This window comes from Mus pahari, chromosome 5 (assembly GCF_900095145.1).
Source record: "Mus pahari chromosome 5, PAHARI_EIJ_v1.1, whole genome shotgun sequence".
NCBI classification, from domain to species: domain Eukaryota; kingdom Metazoa; phylum Chordata; class Mammalia; order Rodentia; family Muridae; genus Mus; species Mus pahari.
In genome coordinates, this window is record NC_034594.1 from 152,135,038 (window position 1) to 152,149,838 (window position 14,801).

Genomic DNA, 14,801 nt, shown 5'->3' on the forward strand with positions numbered 1-14,801 from the left:
GGCAGGTAAACAGCGTCGGGAGCGTCTGTCCTGTCCTAGAGCGGTTGGAAGCCGAGGGTACCGGTGCGGGACAGACGGCATCTCCGCAGACGTGGAGGAAGAAGGCCGGCTGCGGGAGTGGACCCCGCGGGGACCCCGGGAGGCGGCGAGGCACGGTGGCGCAGTTCCCAGCCCGTGCCTCACCGGGCCATCCCGTTCCACACCCGAGTCGCCCGGGTAGATCCCGCTCCCCCGGCTGCGGCCGCCGCAGTGCCGCGGGCCGAGGCGATCCCCCTCCTCCGGGGCCCGGGCTCGGCTGGGCCGCAGCGTCGCCGCTTCCAGCCGGGTCGGGGGGCGGGGCGCGCCGCCATTTTGGATCCGGCGGGTCCGCGAGCCTCCGCCTGCGCGCCGCGGCGCCGGGAGCGGCCTCGGGGAGCCTAGGGCGCGGGCGCGGGCGGCGCGGGCGCGAGCGGCGCGGGCGGGCGGGGGAGGCGGGCAGAGGAGGAAGGGAGTGGTTGGGAGCCGGGCTGCGGCAGCCTCAGGTCTCCTCAGTGGCGGCAGCGCCCCCTCCTCCCGCGCCTCAGCCGCCTGCGTCCGTCGGGAAAGATGCCCTCAGCCCAGGGCTGGGAAGAAGGGACCCGCGTCGTCGCCCGAACCGCGGCTGCCGCCCGCGTCCTCTGAATTCGTCAGCGCAGCCCCTCGCCGAGGGGCGGCGGCGGCGGCGGCGGCCGCAGGGCGCGAGCGGGAGCCCGGGCGCTGCGCCCGGCGGCACGGCGCGGCCCGCCAGCGGCCTCCGGCATGGAGCGGGCTCGCGCGGCCAAGTAGCCGCCGCCCCCGGAGCCCGGCGCGAGAGCCGCCCGCAGCCCGCCTCATCCCGGCTGCGCCGCCGGCCAGGCCCCGGGAGAAGCCGGGAGGAAGATGACGCGTCCTCGCCGCAGTCCGCTGGAAGCAGGACTCGCTGCAAAGCCCTAGGAAGAAAGAGCTCGGAGCCGAGGCTCGGCGCTCCCGCAGCTGCCCTCCCTTTGCCGCGGAGGACTCGCCCAGGCGCTATCCGAGTGGAGGTTGGGAGCATTTGCAGCAGAATTTTTGGCTTTCCCTCCCCCTCCATACGTTCCCCCCTCCTCCTTTTTCAATTTTTCTTCTTCCCGGGAAGTGAATTGCTGATGCCAAGGGGACTTTATTCATTAATGATGCAACTGGATTCGTTTCAGGATTATGTTGCACGAATTGAATTTTGAATGAAGGAGTTTTTTTTTTTCTTTTTTTGAAAGGAGTGTTGACTCTTTAGTTCGTTGTACTTTTAATTATTATTTTATTTAAATATACAATTTAATTGTATTATTCACTTAAAATATTAAATCTATATTTTATGGAAACTTACCCTCAAGATATATATGTTTATGGGTGAAATTGAAGACGCTTCCGTTAAGTGAGGTGACTGGTGTATTGGATGTTTAATTCAGCACCGGCATTGCATGACAGTTGTTGAAATAACAAGTGGTTTATTTTTAAAAACCACATCTTTAAACTTTTAGGTTCAGATAGTAACAGTAGACATCGTAAGGGCATTTAAGAGAAAACCAGCAGAAATCGAAGCAAACATGTCCGGAGAAGTGCGTTTGAGGCAGTTGGAGCAGTTTATTTTAGATGGGCCAGCTCAGACCAATGGGCAGTGCTTCAGTGTGGAGACGTTACTGGACATACTCATCTGTCTTTACGATGAATGCAATAATTCTCCATTGAGAAGAGAGAAGAACATTCTTGAATATCTAGAATGGGGTAAGTTTTATTTTTTAATACTCTTAATGTGTTGCTGGGCATGAGCATTATTAACTATAGTGAAAATGATGTGTATATCCTTAACAACAGAACAAACGCCTGTTAGTCAAGACTTCTCTCTCCTAGTTTTTCTTAACTGTTTGCCAGGGTAAAGCTGTGCGGCTTAATTGTTGCCTGGTTGTTTGGCCTTGCTGTTTGTGAACTCACTGCGTTTGGGGGGCCGCAGCAGGAGCTTCAGAAGTAAGGCTGGGATTGGCAGGGTTGGATTATTGAGCACAGTTGTCACAACCTTACAGTGGGAGGGTATTTGTTGGTTGGAACATTCCTTCCCAGTCTTTGAAAATCACTGGAGATGAGAGGAGATGTTGAAGTCCCTGTGTTCATTTTAGGACAACAGGAACGTGGAGGTGGTGGTCAGTGGGTTTGCTCTCATCTCTGGATAGCACTGGCAAAGGAGTCTACTAAACATGGACTTTACAAAAATTACTAGGTTCCTGAGAAATAATAGAAATTGTGTGTGTGTGTAAAGCAGATGTAGTTGGAGAATGTTTGGAGGCAGCTCCACCTGCCTTAGATTTTATTCTAAATTGAACTTGTATCTACACTGGCTAGATGTGACCCAGGTGACCTGTCCTAGTGGACTAGATCAGTGATGCTGGCAACTCTGCATGTGACCTTCAAGGCTTGTCTGAACTCCTGTAGCCTCTGATGTCACTCACTCTGTGAGGGAAGTCTGACATCCAGCAGTGGCCTTCACTGCCCAGGCTGGTAGAGAGTGGTACTGTAGCTCCGGAAGGATTTGGGCCATTTAGAATTTTGTGCTGTTGAAATACTTTTAGCCAACTAAATGATTTTTATATCGGAGATCTTTATTCCCAAGTAAACCTTAGTTTTTCTGAAGTAAAAAATTAAGTGCCCCTTGTTTCTGTTTTAAAATTCATTCAAAATTTGTTTCTCAAGTCAACTCCCACTTTAAGAATGCCTCTGTGAAGCCATTTTAATTCTCCTGTTTTCCAATATTAGATGAGTGATTGCGAGTAGCACGATATTACAAGGTTTAAAAGAAAATGTGCCGATGTACATGGGATGATTTCACAAAGCAGTTTGCCATCAGCATGCTGGAAATGTAAGAAATCTTAAATCAGTTGTCAGGAAACCTCTCTCTTGAGAGTAGGTAGTTTTTATGTTGGCACTGACTTTGCATCTACCTGCCTTTTTATGTGTAGGATACAATATTTTATGAAGCATATGGAATCTTACACCCTGTGTTTCATAAACTTAGGAATTCTGTGGTGTTTCTTTTTTTGAAGACTTAAAAGGTTTCAGTACTCTCAGAGTTGGAATTTGAGTCCTTCAATTATGGCTTCATAGTGATACTGTAGTCTGTGATTATGATTGTCATTTAATATCCTTTTCATTCGCAAAACAGTAGGAGAACTCTTTGTACATAGCAGTGGCAAATATAATTTAAAATAGTGTATTATATAAGGGAAAATGCATTTCCATGGCTTCTTGATGTGTAGTTTTATGCTATGGGGTATTTTGCCATCTTATTAAAATAACCTCTGTAGCTTCCATTTAGCATCTCTTCTTGGATTTTTTTTCTCTGTTTATGAAGATACTTTGCAAACACACACATACATATTTACTTATACTAAAAAGTAAAACAAAGATCAAGGGTTTGGCTACATTCACTGTATTTTCTTATTTTTTCAGAGAGAGGGTCTTATGCCACTCTTGAAGTCACTGTGTAACTGAGGCTGGGCTTGAATGCCCAGTCCTTCCATCTCCTCTGTCTTCCCAGTGCTGGCATTACTGTGCATTACCATGTGCAGATTATATAGTGCTGGGAATTGAACCAAGGGTTTTATACATTCTAGGCAAGTACTCAACCAATTGAGTTCAATCCCCAGTCCAAAATCATCTTTATTCTTATTAATAATTTCATGTCTTACCTTTTTAGTTGTCTAATATATGGTATGATGAGACTCTACAGTCTCATAAACCATTACTGGTGCTCTCAAAAGGCTTATTTTTATTATTTTAAATTATATATGTGTATTGGTCTGGTGTGTGTTGTAAGTGCAAGCTCTTGAGGAGGCCCCAGACATCTGATCCCCTTGGAGCTGGATGCTGGCGGCTGACATGGGGGCTGGGAACCAAACTCAGGTCCTCTAGAAGAACCATTTGCCCTCTAAGCTACCAAATCATCTCTTCAACTCCAAGAGAGAAGTTTAAAACTTAAAAACTCTTCTTCCTCCTCTTCCTCCTCTTCTTCCTCTTCTTCCTCTTCCTTCTCCTCTTCTTCTTTAGATTATAATAGTTATATCATTTCCCCTTCCTTTTCTTCCATCCACACTCTTCTATAACTCTCTTTCAAATTCATGGCTTCTGTTTTCATTGTTTTACACACACACACACACACACACACACAAAACACACACAGATACATACACACAGACACAGACACAGATACATACACACAGACAGACACAGACACAGACACACACAGATACACACATACATATATACTCCTAAAATCATAAATACATGCTTAGTCTGCATGATGTTACTTGTATTTATGTTTTCAGGGCTGAACATTTGGTTTTGGATAACCAATTGGTGTGCTCTTCCTGGGGAAGAGAGACTAGAACTTTTAAGGAATTATTTTGTGTACTTAGGCTTTTAAGCCTCTGGCATGCTCTTCCCTTCATAAGAATTAGAAGTGGAAGTGTTGCAGAGATGCATCGTAAGTGGTTTTGTCATTTACTGTCTTTGAGCTATTGTGGATCTTAGATTAAGAATGATAGTGTCTTTTCATTTAAGTATTGCAATGAGTTCATTTATTTATTAGTCTCCTTCATTTATTAGTCTTATCACTACATTTTGGGAAATGTTCTATATTATTCCCATTGCCAAAAGTGTATAAGAATATCTAGATTAGGTTTTCAGATTGTGAATTGACTTCACCTTAAATTTTTAATGAATTATTAACTTTTTGGGATGGAAATTTATAAGAATATTACTAAGGTTAAATTTGACATTTTAGATTTGCTTCAAGATGTCATCTTTGGTTTGATTTTCGTTATTCAAAAAGTATTGTCTTTAAGTCTTTTAAAAGACCCAGTAATTGAAATAGAACAGTGTAATTAAACACTCCATATTACATGTTAAATATTTGTGTTTGGCATTTGCATTATTGGAAGTACCACCTAGATGCTCCATATTTTTGCAAGGGATGTCTGGTTACTTTTAAACACGTCAAAATTTTGTGTGTATCGCTCCATTAATTTCATTTGATTCCAAGTTATGGTCCATTTCCTCTCTGTAGTGGTACAGGTAATATTTTGTTCTTAGCAGTACCACAGGAAGAAAGCTCACCTATTCCAAGTCAAACATGCTGTTTTTCTTTTATAGCATTTCTTGGTTTTGGTGCTGAGGAAGAAAAGTAGAGTAGTTGAGAGGAAAAAGGGATTAAGTTAGTGAGTACCAGCCCAAGGAGATACAAACACTGTAAGACCAGAGGTCACTTCTGAACTTAATAATGTATATTTATTTTATAGTTACAGCAAGCAAGACTTGAAAAGCTTTCTTTCCTTTGATTGTTAAATTGTTGAAAAGATTTCTACTTATAGTCAGTAAAATTTGAAAGACTGTCTTTGATTTTTAAGTTGTTGGAAAGGTTATGGTTTCTGTTTTTTGTTTATATAAAAATAATTTTGTTGTCAGTAGTGGTTATAGTTAAGTTATAGTGGAGCTATAGAAGTAAAGTAGTTGTGATGTTGGAAACTAACGTGTTAGTGATGACATACATTCACTGTTATTAAATTGTTTTTCTTCTGCTTTGAAATGAGAAATTTGAATGTTAAGGAATTACTAATTTATTTTAAAAGTGGATATAGGATAACACTACTCAGAACAAGAGGAACTGCCAGGATTCCCTGTATGTAGATTACTTTTCTAGACTTTCTGATCTTGATCTTATAAGATTTAATGTAAGTTATCATTAACTGATTTTATAGCTTACTCAGATTGTATGCTACACCACAGGATAGTCTGATTATTAAACTTATTGCTAGGTCATATCAACAGCTATTGTAAGATAAACATTAGATAGTTAGCGTAATTATGTATGTATGTATGTATGTGTGTGTATGTATTATTTTATTATTGAGACAGGGTTTCTCTGTGTAGCCCTGGCTGCCCAGGAACTTGCTCTGTAAAGACCAGGGTGGTCTTGAACCTGGAGATTGGCCAGCCTCTGCTTCCTGAGTGCTAGGATCAAAGGAGTGAGCCACCACTGCCTAGCATAGAGTAGCTTTGAAGTTTATTCTTATTTTTTTCTTGTGTGAGTTGGGGTGATGATGGCTTGATTGGAAGGAAGGAACTGAATCGTTTCTAGAATACTCTACTTGTTCTTTATGTCTGCTGTTCCTCACTGTTAACTTTTCCTGAGTAGAAATATTTATCATACAGAATTGCTAAGATATTCATTGAATAAAGATTAAATTAATTTTTAAATAAATTTGTTTGTGATCATTGTAAATGTGTTTAAAGTATAGGTAGGCCACTTGTTTTCTTTACACTAGTCGTGAAATATTCTGTTTTAAGAATGGAAGTGGTTTATCTGAGCCAGTGTTGACATGTGCTGGAAATATTCTAAGTGATAGTTTGCTGTTGTACTGTTTCTCTCCCTTTCTCCTTTCTCTTCCTTCTTCCTGCTCACTTCTTCCTGAGGGAATTGACAAATAATATTGATTACTGTAACAACTTGCAGTATTGATTACTTGGTTAGTAAACTGTTTAAAATATCAATGCTCTGTGGATGAAAATGATGTCAAGGTTCTCATTTTAAGAATTTTAGAAGTATTTCATATGGAAACAAGGCATACTTTACTATAGCAATGTGAATAAATACTATAATATGTTGGAAACTTTATGAACTATTCCATAAGTCTTAGGACTTGATTACTACTACATAGTAAGTCCAATCTGCTTTAGGGCAAAAGAATCAAACTTGGCATGAGTTTTCTTGTGCTACTCAAATCTTACTTACTGCCAGGAAATTGTGTGTTAAGCTCGTTCTTTTTCATTCAGTTGGGTGTAATAGTTAAAAAAAAAGTCAATATATGAAGTCTAACCAACATTTAAAAGTTAGGCTAGAAATGAAAACAATCAGGTTCATCATTCCTAGAAAGAGGAAATGCAGAGCATTTGTGCTTTGTCGAATTTCTCACTCTTGTATCTTACAGACTGAGATTAGAGGAGTTTGGAATGTTGTGTAGATGCAGATATATACGTTAGCTAATAATGAAAATATTAGAAGCATGGCTCCTGTTTTCGGAAAGAACATGTCAAAGATCCAGGACAACAAATAGAAATAATATAATAAAGGGGAATGTACATAGGGACAAGATTGGGAGGGAAAGGGGCAGAGGAGAGCCTGGACTAGGGAGAGGATGCGAATGAATTGAGAGAGAGAGAGAGAGAGAGAGAGAAGGAAGGAGGAGGAGGAGGAGGAGGAGGAGGGGAAGGGAGGCAGGGAGGGAGGGAGGGAGGAAGGGAGGAAGGGAGGGAGAGAAGGAGGAAGGTGAATTCAGGTGAGTGTATGGACTCTTTAGGAGTAGTTTGTCTTTTAATTCTTTTTTGAACTCTATTTTTGAGTCAGGGCTTCTTCATCTAGTTTACTTCTCTGGTTTCAAAGCTTGGTGTTCCTTGAATCCATGCCCTATTACTGCCGTATGTGTGTGTATGTGTGTAAATGTGCAGAGAAATTTGTACGTTTGGAAAGTCAACACAGATATAATTCAAGTAAAATATTTCAGGTTATCCTAGAATTTACAGAATGTATTGGATTACAGAATCATCATTTTGAATAACGTCTGTAGGGTCAATGACAAGTATTTTAATGCATATTCTTAGAGAAATGTTCCTTTGCAACTTTTTATTGAGGTTAGAGAGAAACTTTGAGAAACTTGAATCTAGCTTTGAGTAAGTTATATTTTACTTAGTGCCTGTAGACTTATATTTGTGTGTGTGGAAGTCCCGTGACCTGAGAGATAAATTTAATCATGGTAGAGTAGTACTGGTGCTGTTGATAGAATGACATCTAAGAGACAGGCTGCTTACAGTGGGCTTGGAATGGTCCACTGAAGGCCTGTGCTGCTGGCTCCTGGATGACTGAGATGTCCTATGGCATTCTTCATGTTCTGATCGAACTAACTCCCCATGGAAAGGCACTTATATGATTTTAGATACAGAAATTCTCACTTTGTTTTTATAGCTCCAGTTACTATAATTTTAACATTTACAAAACTATTTTGTGTCTAAAAATTTATTCATTATGATGTTTAGAAAGAAAAAGCCTTGACTCTTGCAATTTCATAATACACTGTGTTTTGTTTTTCCCCAGGGTAACAGTGTTTTAGCTAATCAATTGGTTTCTGTCCTCTCAATTTGTGGGAACTTTTATTACTATGTATAATGGTGTGTGCATTTCATGTGCCAGCATCTATTTGTTTATATGTATTATAAAGAAACCAGACGATCGTTCCTCTTTATTAAGGAGAAACCCATGCACAACTGGTGTTATTTGGGCAGTGTGAGGACAGCTAAAACTTCGTGATTGCTCTAAAGTTTTGTTCTAAGTTTTAGCATAGTAGATAGTAATACTGGAGGACAATCAACCTGATTGTTCAAAAACAAGTGAAGAGCTTTGGATTTTGACTGGGTCCTTTAATTATTGGCTAGGTGATCTAGGCAAGTTATTTAACCTCTTAAATCTATGTTATATCAGCTGTAAAGAAGTGGACATTACTAAAATATTTTACCAAAAGATGAAAGCAAGTTTAGAAGTTTTCAGTCCCATTCTGATTTTTTCATTTTTGATACAGGGTCTCATGGAGTCTGTGAACTTAATTGGACCTTAAACTTCTGATTCTTTTGCTCCTACTTCCTAAGTGCTAGGACTAGAGGTGTTCACTGTTATATCTGGTTTCTGTGGTGATGGGAATTGAATCCAGGACCTCGTGTAGATGCTAGAAAAGTAATTTACCTACTCAGTTATATCCCAGCTTCCATTCTGATTTTTAAATTCTATATTATTTAGTCTGAAAATAAAGGAAGAACTAAAATATCAAATTGGGGATTAAGTTTAAGTTAAGAATATACTAATACTAATTAAAGGATAAAGTAAATTCACTATCAACAAGCATTTATATCTTCTTGATAATATCTTAATACTTTTAAATTTTATTTAATTGTATGTGTATGAATGTTATGTATGTCTGTGCACTATGAACATGTCTGGTGCCCATGGAGGCCAGAGGAGGGCATCAGATTTTTCGAAATTATAGTTTTTGAAAGTGTCTTTCTCAGCTATGCAGTCTTAGGTATTCTTTTAGGTGTTTTGGATTAAATGTTTTGTTCTTTCTAGCTAAGCTGTTGGGGAGGGGAGTAAATATTAAACTGATATTGTCTTTTCCACCACCAGTAACAGATACTATGCAGTGACTAGTTACATTTTATTTTTGTATTTATGTGGCTTCAATCTGAAAATTAGTGCTAGAGTTCTAAAGCTCAACTCAGAAGGTTAAATTTTTTTATTGATGTGGTGTTCATGTAGTACCTTTTATGGACTAAAATTAGGCAGCATCCACAGATCCATGTGATCTTTCAGTAAGTATGAAGAAAATGAGCACTTTCCACAAGTATTTCCTAAACTGCATTTCAAGAGGCACACTGAATATTCCACAAATTATGGGTTAATTGGATATGTAGGGCTGGAAACTAGTATTTTGGATACATGCCTTTTTTCCTTATCATAGAAAAAGTTTCACAAGCTCTGAAGAGAAACCTTGTGCAAGGTTGGCCCAGATCACTTTAACTGTGGACCTTTGAAAGGAACACTGTATTGAACTTGGGACACTGTGGCCACATGAGGAAACCATAGGCAGTGGCCAGAGTCTTTAAGCAGGTTATGTAAAAAGCACATTTAAAAAAATATTGTCACAGTGTGCTTAGAGCACAAACACAATTAAGGGTTTGGCACATTTACATAATCTAGAAACTAGTGTAGCTGAGTGTCAGTTGGGGTAGAGTTCAGCATTGGACAGGTAGATCTCACCTGTGTTGGAGGGTCATACACGCAGTGTCTGGTTTGCAAAGGTGCTTCTCCTAGCCTAGTGGTTGGGTTTTTTATTTTTTGTTTTTTGTTTTGTTTTGTTTTCCTTTTTTCAGTAAAGCATGGTCATTTTCTGTTCACTGGTACAGAGAAACTGTAAAGTAGAACAAAGCTAATTGGATTTTATGAGAACTTTATAAAAAATGGTAGAATTGTCCAGTTCTAGCAAGAATCTTGTCCTTAAGTGTCAGTGCTCACTTGGGGTGGCTGATACCCAAGTAATCCATATATGGTGAAAAGCAGTGAGCACTACTTAGAAGTAAGTGTTCTGTGCTGAGATTTAAAAAAATTCTTGCTTGACATGACTAAAGCCTCATTTTGAATTACATCACTGACGCCCTGTGGTTTTGTTTTGACCAAAAAATTACCATAAAGAAACATTTAAAAGTATACAAAGAGCTCAGGTGTTTGTGGATCTGACATATTAATATGGTACCAGAAAGCTTTTCCATACTGTGTACCCATACTTTCTTAGCATTTATGGTTAGAGCCACACTATTTGCAAGATTAGCGTAATTTCTATTTTTGACTTTTTAAACTCATGCCTTTGTAATGTGTCATCCTTAGTGACTGATGCATGCTACACTAACAGTTTCTTCCAGAAAGTCCATTGCTGTGGTAGTTTCTCGAGATTGTGATTGATGTTATCATCATGTTTCTTTTGCTTCCATAACTGTGAGGTAGTATCAGTTAAGTACCTCATGAGTTATCCTGGTTTTCCTCGGTTTTTGTGTATCTGGCTAAGTTTATTTGTATTAAACTGGTAAATATGGTTTTATACATTCCTGGGCATTACTGTTTCCACTGTGTTTTCCTTTCAAATGACAGGAAGCCTTTAACATATTCCATGTCTCTAACTTGAAAATATGATGTCTTCAAACATCCCAGAATTTAACAAAACACATTTCTGTCTGTCTGTCTGTCTGTCTGTCTGTCTGTCTGTCTGTCTGTCTGTCTGTCTTTGTCTCTGTCCCTGTAGACTTGGCTGCCCTGGAACTCACTCTGTGGACCTGTCTAGCTTTGAATTCAGAGATCCACGTGCCTCTCCCTCCTGAGTGCTGGGATTGAAAGGCATGTGCCAACAGCGCATGGCTTATACATGATTTTGTAATCATGTTAGTATCATGCTTAATATCTTTCATTGACTCTGGACAGCTTTTCAGTATAGTTTTATTTAAACTACTGAGCTGAGCATGATACAAACTTTTTCTTTTCTTCCTTATTTTAAAGACAAGGTGTGCCTGTATAGCTCAGATTAGCCTTGGTTTGTGCTTCTTCTTCCTCCTGAGTGCTAAAATTACAGGTATGTATAACTCCCTAGTCACAACTTTTATACAGTGCTCATCTACTACCTTATATATTTAACTTTAAAAATGTTTTAATTGAAATACCCATAATTGTACAAAACTGCAAGTGTTGTGCATTTTCTTACTGAACTACAAGAATAATTTGTTTACTGATGTCCATTCCTTTGCAATATGTTTATGTATATCTATATACTTTTATATGACCACATGTAACTGTTCAAATTCAGAAATTAACATTGATGAGATACTTTCATTTTATTTTCAGAAACTTTGAGTTTATCAGTTGATGTAGTGGTCTTGTTAGAGCAACAGGATTCTGTCTGGAAACCTGGGCTATGTGGGAGTGGTATATTTTACAGTGTTGGTTAAGCCAGATCTTTAGGTTTTCCTTGACTTTCACAACTTGGTCTCTTTTGAGGATTGCAGGCCTTTTGCAGTAACCTCCCCATTTGGATTTTCCTCACAGTTCAATTTAGATAAAATCTTGTTAGTATCTCAGAAGCAATACAGTCAAGTGTTCTGCTTGCATCCTGTCAGATGAGGCACAGGTTTTGCACTGCCTTATTACATGCTGTACTGACACTCACCAGGCTTATCCACTGTAGTTACTGTTTGGGTGGGGTGTGCTGGAACATGCCTGTCCTCCTAACACCAAAGAGGCTGAGGCAGGATCATGGATGGAAGCTCTGCTGGGCTATATAAGAGAATTTGAGCCTGGCCAAAGCAACACAGTGAGACACAGCAGCAGCAACAGCAACATCAGACAAACGAACTGAAATCATGACAGAACAATTATTTCTTTCCCTTTATAATTATTGGAGAGGTATTTTATATTATATGTATATCTTTGCATTATTAAATTGTATTTATATCTAGAATAGCTTATGGGTTTTTTTGTTTTTCTGTGTTAAGCTTAGTAGGTCAGAACCCTTCACTACAGATTAGTAGAAGAATTACCCAAGTGCTTCAGAAAGGAACAAATTGTACCGTATCTTCAGTTTTTCTCTTTGAAATTAAAAAAAGGTGAAAACGTGATGAGAAGTAGTCAAGGGCCATATATGAATTGTATATGCCACCTTCCGTGGTTGGACTGTTATCATGGGATCTTCAGTAGCTTAGCCTGACCCGGATTTAGTCAATAGGAGCTCCTTCAAATTGTTCCTTTGACATGGCCCCATGATTTTTTGAGCAGTTTCTTGCTTTTTTGTATAACAAGGTGGCTGAGGCTTGTCCTGTTCCTTCCTTGACCCTGCCTTGGAACCAGCAAGCTTCTAAGGACTGGCACCTTTTAGGAGAAGGGGTCACTCTGTAAGGCAAGGTGAGGTATGCTCCGTGGGAGCTCACTGCTTCTCTTTTAGTGGCCAGTGCTCCCCTCCATTAGTCCATCTGGGCCTCGCCCTGTCCAGCCATCTCCCCGTTTCATGAATGTATTGACATCTGTATTTCAAATCTGCACGCACTTTGGTAGATACTTGGTTCTGTCTTTATTTTATAGGAAAGGTCATGAATTTGCACCAATATCCCTAATTCTAGTCTAATGCTACAGGGCTTATTTTACATTTATTTTTTTGGTTTTCTTGTTTTTCCATAATGTAAATCTCCTTCCCAGTAGTCAGCGAGAAGAATGGATCCTTTTCTCTTTCACATTACTTGAGAGGCTGGGTGGTAGGTAGGTGAATTCAGGTGAGTGTAGGTACTGTTAAGAGGCAGAAGCTTTGGATCCCCCAGGAGCTGGAGTCAAAGGCAGTTTTGAGAACTTGATGTGGGTGCTGGAAATTGATCTCAGGCTCTCTGCTTGAGCAGTAGATGCTTCTAAGTGCTGAGCCATCTCTTCAGCTCCATTTATTTACTTAGCAGATCTCTCATCAGTCCGCCACTCCCTCACTCATCCAGATAATTTGTTGAGGATGCTGTCTCGCTGCTTCTCATCACTAAAGCCTTCACCTTGTTCTGTCTGAACACCACACCAGGCTTCTCTTCATCCCAGGCTTTCTTCTCACCCAAGCATGCTCTTTGTGTTCCCCAGGCTCTGATACTCCCAGTGCCAGAAGCCCTTTGGTGGCTGTTCTGTGCTTGAGCTAAGCTGTCAGCCTCCATGTGAGTTCTTTTGCTTTTCTTTGTTCTGCCATGCCTACTGGCCTTAGGTGTGAATTGTTCTGGAAGAGGGGATGACTATTTACCTAGTACATGACTCTCTTTAGAATAGGAGTATGGCTTGAGAAAGGTTTTATTGAGTGATTTGTGGTATGACCATCATGGAGTGTATTTATGCAAACTTAAGATGCCTAAGATGTCACTAGAGGATAAAGTCGAATGGCACCACTATTGTAGATGTCTGCCATTAAGAAGGCTTAACTATATATACACATATGTATATGTGTGTAATTCTATTCATACACTTTTTTTGAGGTGGAGTTTTATTAAAAACACAAATCTGGTTTTGAGCTCAAGTCCTTTTCTTTCTCTCCCAGCTTTTGGAATTACAGGCATGGGCTACCATGCCAAGCTCCCCTAGTCACTTCCCTGGTCTAAAATCCTTTCAAAAATGTATAGAGTATAACAGTCTTTTTGATATATATCCTGTGAACTTTAACCATGCCGTCATGGGACAGTTGATATGGTTAAAGTATAGCACAGTGTGTGTCGGCCCCACAGTCCTTTTGTACCACACTCAGCTGTTATTTAGCTAAAAGAAAAATGGCTGCTAATCAAGGGATGACTGGTTAGTCTGAGATTTTACATTCTGGCTAGCGTTGTTTAACTTCCCCACTCCTGTGCCATCATGCTTGTTAGGATGCTTGTTAAGGTCAGCAGCTGTCTGTCTGTCTGTCTAATCTGCTTCAGAGTTATGGCAGGAACTTGTTTCTTTCATTTATCCTGCTTTTTTCAAAAGTGGTTTTTTTCTTTAAAAACAAACTTTTTTTTAATGGGCAAATAAGGATAATTTCTTAATTGATGGTTTATGATTTCTTTTAATAGCAGTAGACAGTCTATAAGTAAGTACTTAGTAAAATGAGGTAAAGAAAAAGAATAAGGAATAGGGTAAAATGCAAATAGTCTAATTTGTCAATTAGTGCTTTCTGTCATTAAGTCTATATTTAACCTTATATGCACTGTAGACAGAACAAACTTGAGAGGCTAGAATTGATGAATTAAACATGTAAATAGAGTTTTGTTTTCTCTGCAGTCCTACTAAAACTTTAATAAGGATTTTTAACAGTCATAACTGTCCCGAAAGAAGAGCAGGAAAGGAGATTTTAAGCAGTTAATTTGTGAAGTGAATTCGTGAGTGATGCCAACCTCAGAGCCTGCGGACACTGAGTTCTAAGTTAGCACAGGTGAAAGCCGAAGACCTGCCCAGGTTAATTGGCGGAAGTTAATATACGTTGAGTAGTTGTAGAAGTTGGTGTTTTCCAGAAGTGGATGCTCACAGCCAGCTATTGGATGGAACACAGGGTCGCCAATGGAGGAGCTAGAGAAAGTACCCAAGGACCTTAAAGGGGCTGCAACCCTGTAGGTGGAACAACAATATGAACTAACCAGTACCCCCTGAG

General features: G+C 40.1%; 1 protein-coding gene across 14 annotated transcripts in view; it reads left to right on the forward strand.

The window, feature by feature from the left end:
- Nucleotides 1-964: 964 nt before the first annotated feature.
- Cdc42bpa (CDC42 binding protein kinase alpha) overlaps nt 965-14,801 on the forward strand; it is a 201,522-nt gene continuing 187,685 nt past the window's right edge. For 13 of the 14 annotated variants that reach the window (XM_029538840.1, XM_029538845.1, XM_029538841.1 and 10 more), the window contains exons 1-2: nt 965-1,040; nt 1,515-1,758. In XM_029538840.1, the coding sequence (XP_029394700.1) occupies nt 1,581-1,758 (178 nt within the window). In that variant the 5' untranslated portion in view covers nt 965-1,040; nt 1,515-1,580. Of the gene's footprint in view, nt 1,759-14,801 lie in introns of all 14 variants that reach the window. The other variant, XM_029538851.1, reaches the window with a different exon arrangement.